This window comes from Neopelma chrysocephalum, unplaced genomic scaffold (assembly GCF_003984885.1).
Source record: "Neopelma chrysocephalum unplaced genomic scaffold, ASM398488v2 Primary Assembly neopelma1_75, whole genome shotgun sequence".
NCBI lineage: Eukaryota > Metazoa > Chordata > Aves > Passeriformes > Pipridae > Neopelma > Neopelma chrysocephalum.
In genome coordinates this window covers 11,659,457-11,672,541 of record NW_020897736.1, presented here as the reverse complement: position 1 = coordinate 11,672,541, position 13,085 = coordinate 11,659,457, and the positions used below count along the sequence as shown (strand labels likewise).

General features: G+C 40.3%; 1 protein-coding gene across 5 annotated transcripts in view; it reads right to left on the bottom strand.

Moving 5' to 3' along the window:
* The window catches only part of MEF2A (myocyte enhancer factor 2A), an 80,665-nt gene that overhangs the window by 34,920 nt on the left and 32,660 nt on the right, over window positions 1–13,085 (bottom strand). For all 5 annotated transcript variants that reach the window (XM_027688790.1, XM_027688792.1, XM_027688789.1 and 2 more), the window contains 2 exons: window positions 11,731–11,929; window positions 7,215–7,418 (listed from right to left, as the gene is read on the bottom strand). In XM_027688790.1, the coding sequence (XP_027544591.1) occupies window positions 7,215–7,418; window positions 11,731–11,784 (258 nt within the window). In that variant the 5' untranslated portion in view covers window positions 11,785–11,929. The remainder of the gene's footprint in view (window positions 1–7,214; window positions 7,419–11,730; window positions 11,930–13,085) is intronic.

Genomic DNA, 13,085 nt, shown 5'->3' with positions numbered 1-13,085 from the left:
GCAGAGTTTTTGGGAGACAGGTACCATCTGGAGGCCCTCTGCTAGTATTTGACATGATTTGGGATTCTGGTCCTGCCAGCAGCACAGCCACCTGATTGCACCTGAGAATCCAGGGATGTGCAGGGATTAGTCCATTAAAAACGAGACCACCACAGCAAATTTCAGCTCCCAGCTGTACAATAACCTCACTGGTGTCATGGCACAGGACAGAGAGCAACCTGGACTGCAGCTACACAAAATTCCCGGTGGTGAAACACCAGCCAAGTATAATCATTATTAGCAATAGAAACTTCTATAAAAAGCTGCTTTCCAGACAAACTTCAGGTGTCTGTGTGCTTTAAGCAGTGACTAAATCTGGAATTCATCAAAATTCAGAATAACAGTAGAGCATGGTAAATTTAAAGCACCAGCACTGTTATAAGAGGTAGAAGAAATGTTGTATTCTTAACCCTAAAACACTAAATTTAATCACTGGTTTAGATTCAAGGGAAGTGCAGCTTTAGAGTATTTGCAGGTAAGCCACGTTCAACAACAACAACAACAAAATAATCAAAGTCCATCCTACTTTTGGCAATTCTTTCTATCTCAGCAATGAAGGAATGCAAAATGACATTTACTAGGAACAAAAACTTTTTTCTACCACTGTCAGCTCAAGTCACCAACAATCTGTCATTTCAAAATAAATAAATAAAAAGGCACGTCAACATTAGTCACCACTATGTCCAAGGCAATTTCAGCACAGGCAAAGAATTAAAAGAATATTTTAAAGCAGAACAATTACTTTGGGGATTAAGTGTTGAATGTAATCTCCCAAATTTAAAAGGAGGGGCAGAAATAAGATACAGACACCATTAGGAGTGGTAACTGTTCTGTTCAACACAAAATACACAGGTGTCTTCTGTCACTACATTCAAAACACATACTTGCTACCTTGACAACATTTTAATTTTTCAAGAGAGGTGTTTCTTCCTAAACCAGGAGTGAGAACTAAAACCCCAAGGCATACCCTGTTTACAACTCAGGTTTATAGTAAACACTTCTACTAGAAAAAAATAGATTCAAACCACTATACACAGATATATAAAAATATGTGTGTGTGTGTATACATATATATATAAGCTTTTGATGACTCATATTCCAGACCACTTCAGTTTTCAAGTATTTTCTCTCTTTTTAAGGTAAGCTCAAAGAGATTTTAGTCCTTAACCATCCATAAATCCTCCTCAATCACCTCCTTAAAACGTCTCAGAGGCATTTGTGTGCCATCTCAAGTTATTTGAAATGTTATATGCAGTATAATTACATTTACATAATCATTTAGCAAATCAAGCCCAATAATGCCTACACTTTCTCAGCATCATGAGCAGATTACCAAGTCCTTCCCTTACTTCACTGAGAACATTTTTAAGCTTCCTCCTTCTTTTATATGTGTAACACTTATGGCCACAGTGACTGGAGACCAAATCAAATGGTTTGAACAACACAAACACATAATATTCCTACTCATACATGTCCTTCTAGCAGCCCAAAAGCTTTTTGCTTTTTTCTTTCTTTATTCCCATTAAGTCTTGCCCACTTCTGGCAGTTCTCTACCCAACAAATAGGAAGGGATGCAAAACAATCATGTATCAGCACTGCCAACCCTCCTACAATCTCCAGCGTGTGTTTGACCATCAGCATTCCTGGTCCCACCTCACAGCACCATCTCAGTTCTATAAAACTGTGTTGATATTTCGTGTAAATTTGGAGGTTTTAGTCACCCACATTCAGCATCAGTTTTCATTTTCAATCAAAGCTGGTTGTAGGGCATTAAAATAGAGTTAAAAGCTTTCCATGTAATTGTCTTTTGAAAGATTTCAAAGAAATAAGTATGTTTGAAGCATTTCACCCAATTTCCTGATCATATTTTTTAGCTTTGAATAGCAAAATATGGAAGCCCAACTTGCTTGCCAAATCCATATCTAGATGGGATACACCAGGGACCCATCAAGGAAGGAAAATCAATTAACTGAAGGTCTTTCTCATCTAATCCACATATATATTTAGATACAACTCCCAGATCTTCAATTTCATAGGAAGCCCACCCAAATTTAAACAAAAAGAAGCAATGAACTCTTTCATACGCCACCAAAACAAACTCCATCGTGTGACACACCAATAACAGCTCAAAATACACATGTTGGTTATTCCCAGCCTGGAAAAGCAGCAACACCGGGAGAAGGTGGCGAAAGCTGGATTAAAAAAAACAAAACCCAGAGAGCTTTTGGTTTATAAACACAGTGTTTCGACACCAACTTTTGTGTTTATGTTCCCCACACTGTCACACTTGTCTCCTGGCATATGCTCCATCTGGCTGGGGAGATGCATCTGCTCCTTCCTGCTGCAGGCTCTGCACGTGCAGCTGAGCTCGCCCCGCTCACAATCCCACCCCTGACACGGAGATGGTTGTAACTGAGGGACACGGAGGGCTCCTGGAACAGCTCCTGGTTAACATTTTGTGACAAGGCAGAGGTGAAAATGCCCTTTTTTGTAGTCTAATCCAGCACCTGTTACTTGCTCTCTGTCCGACCTGTGGCACAGCTGCCCTCACACCGAGCCATCACTAATGTTCCTCCCCATTACAGTCATTTCCCAGGGTCAGATATTTAATACAAGTACCCAAATCACTTGCTGTCCTGAGTATGTTTGCAATAATTACATGATACAGTTCAGGAGAGGTTTCTTTTGTAGTTTGAGTTCCAATTTTTACTCCAGATCACTGCCTGTTTCAAGGACAGCTGTCAAGATTTGGGGTATAAGCTCAGCCTTATTCAGCACATTACACCACACTGCAAACAGCAGCAAACTGCAGAGCACAGAGGAGGCTCATTAACTGACACCCACCCGGAATTCTCCTGGGCACAGATGCCAGCTGGAAAAGTAGGTCACATTTTAGAGAGGCTCCTAAAAATCCACTCACTGCAGGCTGATGAGGTGAGGGGATGGAACAAGCACAGCCCAGCCTGGCCACGCCAAGGGGAAATGCAGAACCCTGTGCTGCTGGAACACTCAGGAACACCAAAACATGGAAGAGAGAGGGAAAAGGCTGAGCTGAACAGGCAAGAAGAGTCATCTTCAGGCCTTGGCTCCCAGGAAAAGTGAGGCTGGAAGAGAGGGAATGACTGAGCAACTGCTGCTTTCTCAGAGTCTCGTGAGGGGTGGAAGGAGCCAACATGGAAATGGTACCTTGTACAGAATCTGTAATTACCTTAACATACCCTGCACTAAAGACAGTGTCTGTTCATCTCCCTGTTTGCCTTTGGATTTAAAAATTATGAACACTCAAGGTCTCAATTGTCTTCAACACATTAAAACATTTTGTTGACCATACAGACACAGAATCCTGATAAAACCTGAAACTATTCCCATTTTGCTCTGCCAAAGTACTACTTTCTTCAGGAAAAATAATTACTTGTCAAGAATAATCTGTTACAGAAAAAAAAAATCCATGAATATTAAAGCATCAAAATGCTTAAACACCTACAGCAAGTCCTTCAAATCACAGGCAGTTCTTCAGTGCAACAACCTGCAACTATGCCAAGGTGGGTTTGCAAAGCTAAATACATGATGCTGGTATTTCAGGAATTCAAAGCACACACTGAGTGAAAAATCTCAGGTTTTTTTCAATATCCCTACAGGATCCATCTAACCTGTGCAAAAGCATTGCCCTGGATGCAAATAACTACAAAAAATAACATGAATGAAACCTTACAAGAGACCAAAAACTCTTTCACCTGATGTGAGAAGTATCATTTTCTCCAAGAGCAAGAAACATCAAATAATTCTTTTGAATGGTAAGTTATATTTCTGAAATCACACGAAAGGATTATTTTGGAATTTTAACAGAAGATACCTTTTTTATTCCCTTTTCATGAGGCTCAAAGTAAACATTACATTCATCACCCCTGGAGTAAATGCCTTTTACTAAAAGGGCAGGAGATGAGCAATCCTAACAGTCCTCACCAGCATCATCTGTGTTCACCTCCCATATTCCAGAGGGATGCAGAAACTAATCTAATAAACCCATCAGACCAATTGTGCCTGATCCTGACAATCAAGGAAGTATTTTTGCACAGACATGTGCATGTTCTGAAGGTTTCAGGTGTTTTGAACAATCCTGTTTACCCTGTTCACATGGGTTTTTTCAACACTGTAAAACAGATTCAAACAGAAAAAAAAAATAAAATCAAGGATCACAGAGGTTGAGATCCAGCTCAAAATGCCACATAAATTCCAGGCCATCTGTCACAGGATCTTCTCCCTTAATGTAACAAATGGCAGGGAATGGTGTATTCCCAAGTATTTTACTGACATCAGAATATTAAGCTTACATTAAAACTAAATTCTAATTTGCAATTTCAGCTATTCAGAAGTCTGATTCTGCCTAAAAAACACATTCCTTACACCCATATCAGTTATTAGGTACCAGGTAGCTACAAAAGGGAAAAAATTACAATGAAAAAACCCATGACATGAAAGAGGTAAGGAAATGAGGTTGGGTTGGGTCAGCTTGAAGGGGGTTTTGAGCACCCTGGCCTAGTGGAAGGTGTCCCTGACCATGGCAGGGGGTTGGAAAGAGATGAGCTTTAAGTCCCTTCCAACCCAAACCAGTCTGTGGTTCTATAATAAACCAACATTTTACTGATGGGTGAAGTGCTTAGAAGTGGGGAAAAAGGAGGACAAGGAAACATTAACAGAAATTAAAAATGGGACCAATAAATACACATAAAAAGGACAAAAAAGTTAGAAAAGAATAGGTCTAGGACAGCACCAGAGCATTCACATGTACAGTAACACGTACAGTGAAAGACATAAGGGCATGTATCAAAAAAAAAATCATAGTATTCATTTAAGATGCCAGTGCTCTCCCTCCTACTATGTTTTCCCAAACATTCCAGCAGTGACAGAAGACACCAAGCTCTGGGCATATAAAAGCAATTCCTCTGCCAAAGCTGAGCAGGAGACAACTCTGAGGGGAAGTTGTCTCATCGATTTCACTTAATCATCTACAACATTGCACTGAAAATAAGGAACAGCACATTTGCTTCTTCCCTTCCACGGCTTCTGGGCTGTCTGGAATTAGCTTTCCTTCAAACCCAGAAACACCCACCCTCCTCATGCACACCAGGACCACAGTAGGGCCACACCAGTTCCATGGGGAGCCCCCATCACAATAAATGCCATTTGTCACAGCCAAGGAGGAAAGTGAATTACTAAACTCTTAACTAATATCTAGACATCAGCTGTAGCTCCTTATTATTACTTATTCCAACTTGCTTTAGTTAGGATTTGACAGATTTCAGGGGTTTTTTTTAGTAGTTTTCATTTGTTAAAACAGAATTTCCACACAAGTACAATAAAGAGAAGCCATTTTACATTGTCCTTCCAGCATGTTTCCAAAATGCTGGGGATGTAACTCAGCCTCTATCACACTCCAAGCACCCATCAATCCACAAAGAAAAAAAAAAAAAACAAAAACAAAAATATTTCACAGCCAGACTAAAGAGCACACAGGGCTAATCTGAAGAGACAGGAAGATGCACTCCTGAATTACACTGTGTTTGAAAAATGGGAATGAAGTCCCAAATGCCACACTAGTGTAATACAGAAAATCCACAGAGGAAAATTAGAAAGAATGTGCAGATGAGTCCTTGCATGTTCCCCCAGGGCACACGTGCACTGCTGCACTGACTGCACTTCTCAGGGAGCTGTCAGGGGTCAAGCACTTGACACTGGGAAAAAAAACCCTCCAACAAAAAGAACCCAAAAAAATACAGGCAGCCTCTGTGTAGAATTACTTTGAAAGAGTCCTTAGTCCTTGTGGTGTGGAGAAGCACTTTTACCACAAGTCATAACACAAAGAGGTCTTGGATGCAGAACAAGACTCAGCCTGACTTGCAGCCCTGTCTCAAGCTCACATCTGTCACAATCAAAAGCTCATCCTGAAATAATCAGGTTTCCCCCTCCTCTGCAGTGGCCATCCCTTATTTATGCTAATCCAGTAACTCAGTAATAAGCCTTCAACTCTTTCCAGCTTGTATTATCCCTCTCTTAGAACTCAGTGCCGAAGACAGAAGTTGGGGAGGGTTTTTTTCTGGTCACAAAAGACAGCTGACAAATTAGCAGAGAATCTTCTCGGAGAGAAATAAGGCATTTGTGTGTATCTCAGTTTTGTCAATCTGATTCTTGCCTGAAGACTCATTTACAAGATCAGCAAGTATCATCCTTGTGCTCTGATCCCTTGGCAATAGGCTCCTCAGCTATACAAGGCTAATCATTATTCCAAAATCATTCCTAAAAAGCAAGGCATTTGTTCAGAAGACAACTTCAGAATTTCAATGAAAGCCTGAAGTCAGCCACCTGTTTTGGTCTATTTACAGGACTGCTGGAGACACGACTGATCTGAAATGCAGTTACAGTACATCAAGGCTCCAATTGCCAAGAAAATCCTTGAATTCCACTGCACCTAATTTAGAAATTATGTACTGAAAAGAGTTTCTATTTAAAGCATGAGCATTATAAAAGTAGATGAAACCAATACCTTTGAGTAAATATATTCATGCTATTCTATTACTGCAGAAACTGCAGTCGCTCTGCTGCTGGTTTAACTCACGTAAAGAGTGACTGGACACATTTCATTTTGTTTGTTCCATAGATTCTCTTTTTTGGTTTGGTTTTTCTTGGCTGAACAGGCTGTGGGTGATTTGATCTGTGTGCAAGATTTGACTGGTAGAGTCGCTACTACCTGAGAAGAGAAAAGGGGCCAAACCAAATTGTCTGTTGGGCAGAGAGAACAGAGAGGACACTCTTTTGACCTTATTCTCCATCCAACTGATCTTTTTTTCCCCAATTAAAACCCTGAACAGTTCTCCTCCTCCCACCCCCAGAGGAACCAACCATCTTTCACACCTCTATTTCCACTGCCAAATGTGATTGAAACCAAACACGTTTCCCAGAAACTGGCAGGGGGCGGAGGGCAGATGGGAAAACAACATGGCTGGAAAGACAACTTATTGCCTCAGAGAGAAAGCAGGCTAAAAGCAGCAGTTTACATCTTATGACAAGGTATTTAATAACTTGAGAACATCTGGTTAAAATCTCCTAAAAATCCTCTCCATTGCTCTACATTGGATGAACTAAGGAGATAAGAGTGACGGGTCTTTTCAGATTGTTACCTCAACGATGTCTGAGTTGGTTCTGCTTTCGTGGGGCTCGTTGTATTCTGTGTATTTTAGTAGCACTTTGTCCATGTCAGTGCTGGCATATTGAAAGAGTTTGTTAGAGCTGTTAAAAATGATGAGTGCTATTTCACAGTCACACAGTACACTCAGCTCATAGGCCTTCTTCATTAATCCAAACTTCCTCTTGGTAAAGGTGACCTGGGGAAGAGAGAACAATGATTTGTTTATTGTGTAAAAACACGTGACAAGGGTTTGAAGGATGATCATCAAGGAATATTGAGCCTACACTACTTATTCCTACTGTCATGTGTACAAGCTTAACAGAAGAGCTGACTAACATTTGGTGTCACTTTTGGGGCCCAGAGATCTGTGTTGGACTAAGCTAAACAATTACACACCCCTCATTTTTCCACTGGTAAACAACCACCAAGGAGAGTTAAATTTGGTAGGATTCTCTACCTGCATTTCCTGCTGTTCAACAAATTTCCAAGTATCACAGTATTTTCTTCTGTGGTACTTGCAACCTTAATTCTAATAAAATTGAGGAAAACAGCACCAGCAATGGAAGTAACACTGTTAACATGAAATATGATTTTTAATTATGCTAAGCTAACAAATATTTTGTTGCTATTAAATCATCTAATCAGATTCACTTATATTTTTGACTTATTTTCTGCCACCTGGAAACATCAGGAAGCAATTGTTCTCTCCTGCTAGAACTGCTGGGGGGGAATAAATCCATCACAGACCATCACAAAGGAGCATTTGCCCATCAGGGAAGGAGGAAACAGTTACAAAAGTTACCACTGATTATGGAAAAAAGGTTCAAAAAATTATTCCCTTCACAAGACACCAGTTAAGGCTATACAAGTATCAGTGTATGTGACACCCCCTTGTTACAGCCCAGAGCATGAGTGACCCACACACCCCACATTTCACAGACAATACTCAATGTGCTTTTGCAAGACAGGAATGAAGTAAGACACAAGGAACAATCAAACCTGTTTTTTGGGTTCCTATGGTTTATGTTAATTACCCAGGTGTACACCAAGAAAATTCTGCCTCTACACACCTCAAGGCTCTTTTTTTTTCCCTTGAGGTGATTATCTCACGCACGTTACTTTTTTAATACCATCAATAACACAAAATATAAACTGTTCTTCCCACCACACCAACAGTCTGAGGGTTGCACAGATACAGCTGTTCTTCTTCTGACACCTAAAGGTTATTACCTGAGTATGAGCAGGTGTAGAGAGGTGCTACTGCTCAGTGTTTGTGAGGAAAAAGGCACCATAAACGAGATGTGTGTGTGCTGTACCAACTTCAGAAGCCACTGGACTGAAGGTTCACTTCCACTGTACAACCCCAGGCAAGGGCTCTTCATTTCCTGACTGAAATTGTACCTCTCTCACCTCCTGAAAGGTTGCTTTACTTGTGACATTCTCAGCTGGCATCAACTCCTCACGCTGTGTGTGGACCAACCCCACCGCCACAGCACCCCGAGCCTGACTTGAACGCTCGTGGATTATTTTAAATTCCATTTTCATTTCAGAACTCAAAAAAAGCGAAATTAGTTCTGCAAATTTTTTTTCTTTGCCATTCAGGATCACACCAAAATTAAAAATATGTCTCTTTATTGCAGGTCAATGAATTTCTCAGCATTATTTTAATATTCCTTAGCAAAAAAATGGGCGAGGAGGAGACAGCAAAGGCAGCAAGATCGAGCTCCTTTGATATCTAATTTACTGTACTGGATTCTCTTCAGCTTAATGAAGATAAATGTCCTACAGCTCATTCAAGCAGATAAGGCTGCTTAATTAATAATACAATGACAGTCTCCTGACAAATTGTAATCCCCTGGAGTAATGGTCTATATATTCTGTTTTGAGCTCACATACAGTCCCTCAGAAAGAAGATGCTTCTGACAAAACAGTAGTTTTCCTTCCCACATAAATTACATGAACTTACTCTGTAGGCAAAGCTCTGTCTCCTTCTACTTATATTTTCCAACAAAAAAACCCTAAACATCATAATAAGCACCCGAACAGGACACCACATGCAGGTCCAGGAGTGAATCCTCACCAGCTCCATGTGCCTCAGAAAACCTGACAGGACACACCTGAACAAACCCTGAATTCCCTCCTTATCTGGGTCAATGAAAAAAATCTCATAGGAAGTATCTTATAAATGCCCAAAGCATCAGGGTGTTTTATTACGTTAAAACTCCATATAGTGGTGACCAAAACCACGGGACACCTGTGGGGTTAAAGATCATCAATACCTCCACACATAAAAATAAGATTCCACTAAAAAACTATTTAATCTCCTTAAAAACTTTTAAAGCCAAGATGCAGTATGTTTGCATCTATGAGTTTCCACAGAAAAAAAACATAAGGCAAGCCTAACTCCATTTTTAAGTTACAGCTTGAAACCTCTTCCTAGTCATTAAAAAGCCCAAAAAGATGTTGGTCAAAAACCAGCCAGAAACAAAACTTAGAATTTAATCTGCATATTTTGCTTCAGTCACAGCAATGGTACAAGTGGGCTAAAATTTGATGCAAATGCATTGATTCTCTTCCTCTCCATTGTTTCAATCTGAACAATGAGATGGAGATTCAAAAAACAAAAAAAATCCCCCTAAAAGAAAGAAAAAACACCTCAACAAAGTCAGGGCAGAATATAATGACATTTCTATTTCGAGCTGAACAAAACCAAGGTTGTGCAACTTACACCAAAAAAGTTAAAAAAAGCGATGAGAGGGATCAGCTTCCACCTCTTCAGTGTCCCTTAAATTTTAGAGCAAGATCCAAAAAGCACTGAAGTTATTAATTCATCTCCTTTTACTACGTGTACTTAAGACATTTATCTACATCAAACACACAGTTACTGGGTGATTAAAGCTGTTCAAACACAATACTTGGCTCTCCCCCAAACTCCAATAATACTTTTCTTGCTATATTTAGACTTCTCAGAGTTTACATTGCTTTAAAGTGATACAGGGAGGAAAACAATCCTGATTTCACAAACAAAACAAAGGGCTCTGAGCTGATGTGTCAGCAGTGAGAGAGTCCCATGGAATTCTGACGCTGCCCCAACACAAGTTGGTGCTCAGAAGTTAAAAAAGCAAATCCAATACCAGGAAGGGGTACACCACTACATAAGGCCATGTTTTCCATGGATCCTGAATTCTGGGCCCTTTGGCCACCAAAAATAACACAGTAATACTGCAGAAGGTTTAGGGATAAGTTGAAAGAGGTGTGAAACAAACTCTGCATTAAAAGAACTAAGGAAGCAAGGCCTGAAAACCTCATTTTAAGAGAAAATAAGCAAAGGTGGGAGAGTTCACAGAACAACAGGAACACGGACAGACTACACAGGGAGTCACTGCTGCCCCTTCCACACAAGAGTGTGGAATAACTGAGGAACTGGCAGAACCAAGGTGTTTTTTGAAGCAACAGGTAACAGACCTGTAGGCAATTCTGGACAAAAGGTGTAAATGCTGCAACGTTTAAGGGCTCAGAGGAGAACTGACCAAGTTCCCTGGTGGGGGCAGGGAAAACAAACACAAAAAATCCATTAATGGTTACTAAATATACGGAAACCACATCCAGCTCAGGAAATCCCTGAGCTAAGAATAGTTGGGAGCTGGAAGAGGATTAGAGTGGTGCAATGTGTGCACCTCCAGCCCACACGGATTTGCCGTCACTGGACAAGAGACGCCTTTGGTCTGGGCCACCAGGACTGTCCTAAAGATCACATTCCTAGGATAATTTTCCTTGAAAATGGGAGCTTCCAAATATCCGTCTATGTATTTCAATTTAAAATTAAAGTGTATTTGGTATCTCATGTAGTAATTTAGAAGTTAAGAGGAAACACTGCTGCTGGAGTCATGAACTTTTGGGACTTTCCAAGCTCTCTGTTAGGGCAAGAGCAGCTTTCCCCAAAACACTCACTTTGGAGCACTCTTCCCTTCTGACTGACCATTTTTAAAGACTGTTGTAGCAAACAGCTCTTACAAGAAATAGAAATCAATGCTTTTTAAAAGAATCATGGTAACACAATTCATGACTGCATCACTGTCCCCAGCAATGTCAAACTGCTCTGCCCAAGAGCTGCAGCAAATCCCTTCACCAGATCCTTCCAGAATTCCTCATCCTTTCTCTGTCTTCAGTAGGAAGAGTTCCCAGCAGCAATTAGATCAAGTGAGGTGACTGTTTCCAAACGCTCCTCCAGCCCACTGGAAGAACAGCCCAGGGTACCACTTCAACAGGAAGAGCAGTTTTACAGTCAATATGATTTAAAGTAGTAATTGATATTACTTATAAAGAACAATTTTCCCTCAAACAGCACCATTGAGACATTTCCTATTCATATTCTGGCAATGGTATCTACAGAGAGATGAAGAGAAAGCTCAGCTTTAGAACAATGAATTAAGAAGAATGTATTCCAACTTTCCAGTAATTTTTAGGATTCCTGATGAACTCGTTCATGCAGATTCCTTGTTCCTCACCTGTCTGTTCCGTTCATCCATTATTCTCGTGATCTGTATTTTCTTCCTCCCCATTTTTGGCCTCCTCTTTCTTTTGCTTTGCAAGCCAGAAATGTACTAATCCAAGGAATGTCCCTCTCCAGTATTCTAACACATGATACAGTTTTCTTTTACTCTGTCTTCAGCTTGAGAAATGGTTCCTATTTCTTCTTAAAAGCACCTAAAAAAAAAAGAATTGAAAAAAATTAATTGATAAATTAATTAAGGGGAAGCACCATTAAAAACCTGTAGGGCCGTAAAACACGGGTGTCATAGAATTTCAGTGATAAATCAAGTATTTTCATAAGTAAAATATTATGCTAAAGACTCTGTTCCCATTAAACAAACTCCAACTGGTTGGCAGCTTTCTACCTACAAACTACAGACTTAAAATGACCAATAATTCCATACACTTCCAATTGGATGCCTTAAAAATATAGTTATCACAGGGGTGATGCTCATCACACTAAGCTTTAGGTCTTGACTGAGGTTTCAAACATTTACCACCAAGTTTTGGCAAATTCCATTCAATAATTTAGGAAACTTGAAAGAGAAACACTTTGGGTTTCCTGTTTCTCTTGTAAAATTATCATAAAGATAATGAAACAAAGCCATGAGAACATTAAGTTTCTGTTCCTAAAACTAAATTATGTCTCATTTTGTGCAACAATATTCGGGGTTTCATTGGGAAGCAGGAGGGAGAAGGAAACAGGGAATTTCTTTACTGAAAAGAGACCACAGAAAACAGCTTTGCAACAAAACTATTTCATGGCTACCAAGACACTGAAGAATTAAGACTTTGACACAGTTCCTCTCTTTACAATAACCTGTAAATTACAATCTGCCAATACCCAGGACCAGTCCAGCACCCATTCCTTTTTATACTATTTACAAAGATAAAGGCACATGCAGCTTGAAAAGCCAGTGTGCCATCATACTGGAATAGTTAACAAAGTATTTTCAGTGGAAAAAAAATTGCTAAGCCATATTCCAAACACACTGCTTGAACTGCAGGGCAACATCAGCTGAAGAAAACTGAAGAACAATTTAAAATAAATCACCTCTAGAACATGAAATAGGTGCAGCTTATTTATCTTATTGCCACCTAACACTCACGAAAAGGGGTAAACGCCAGTATTAGCTGATAACCTTCCTAACTTTCCAACCCAAAACACCTCCTGAAATCGAGCCCTGCAGATTTTAACAGGGGGGTCACCGCCGTGTCCTCCGGGCCGTGAGTGGGAAGCGCCGCAGCCGCATCACCATCGGCCCCTTAACGAGCGGAGACAGCGAGAGCCCATCAGGGCCGGGCTGTGCTTCCCAAACCCGAGAGCCCA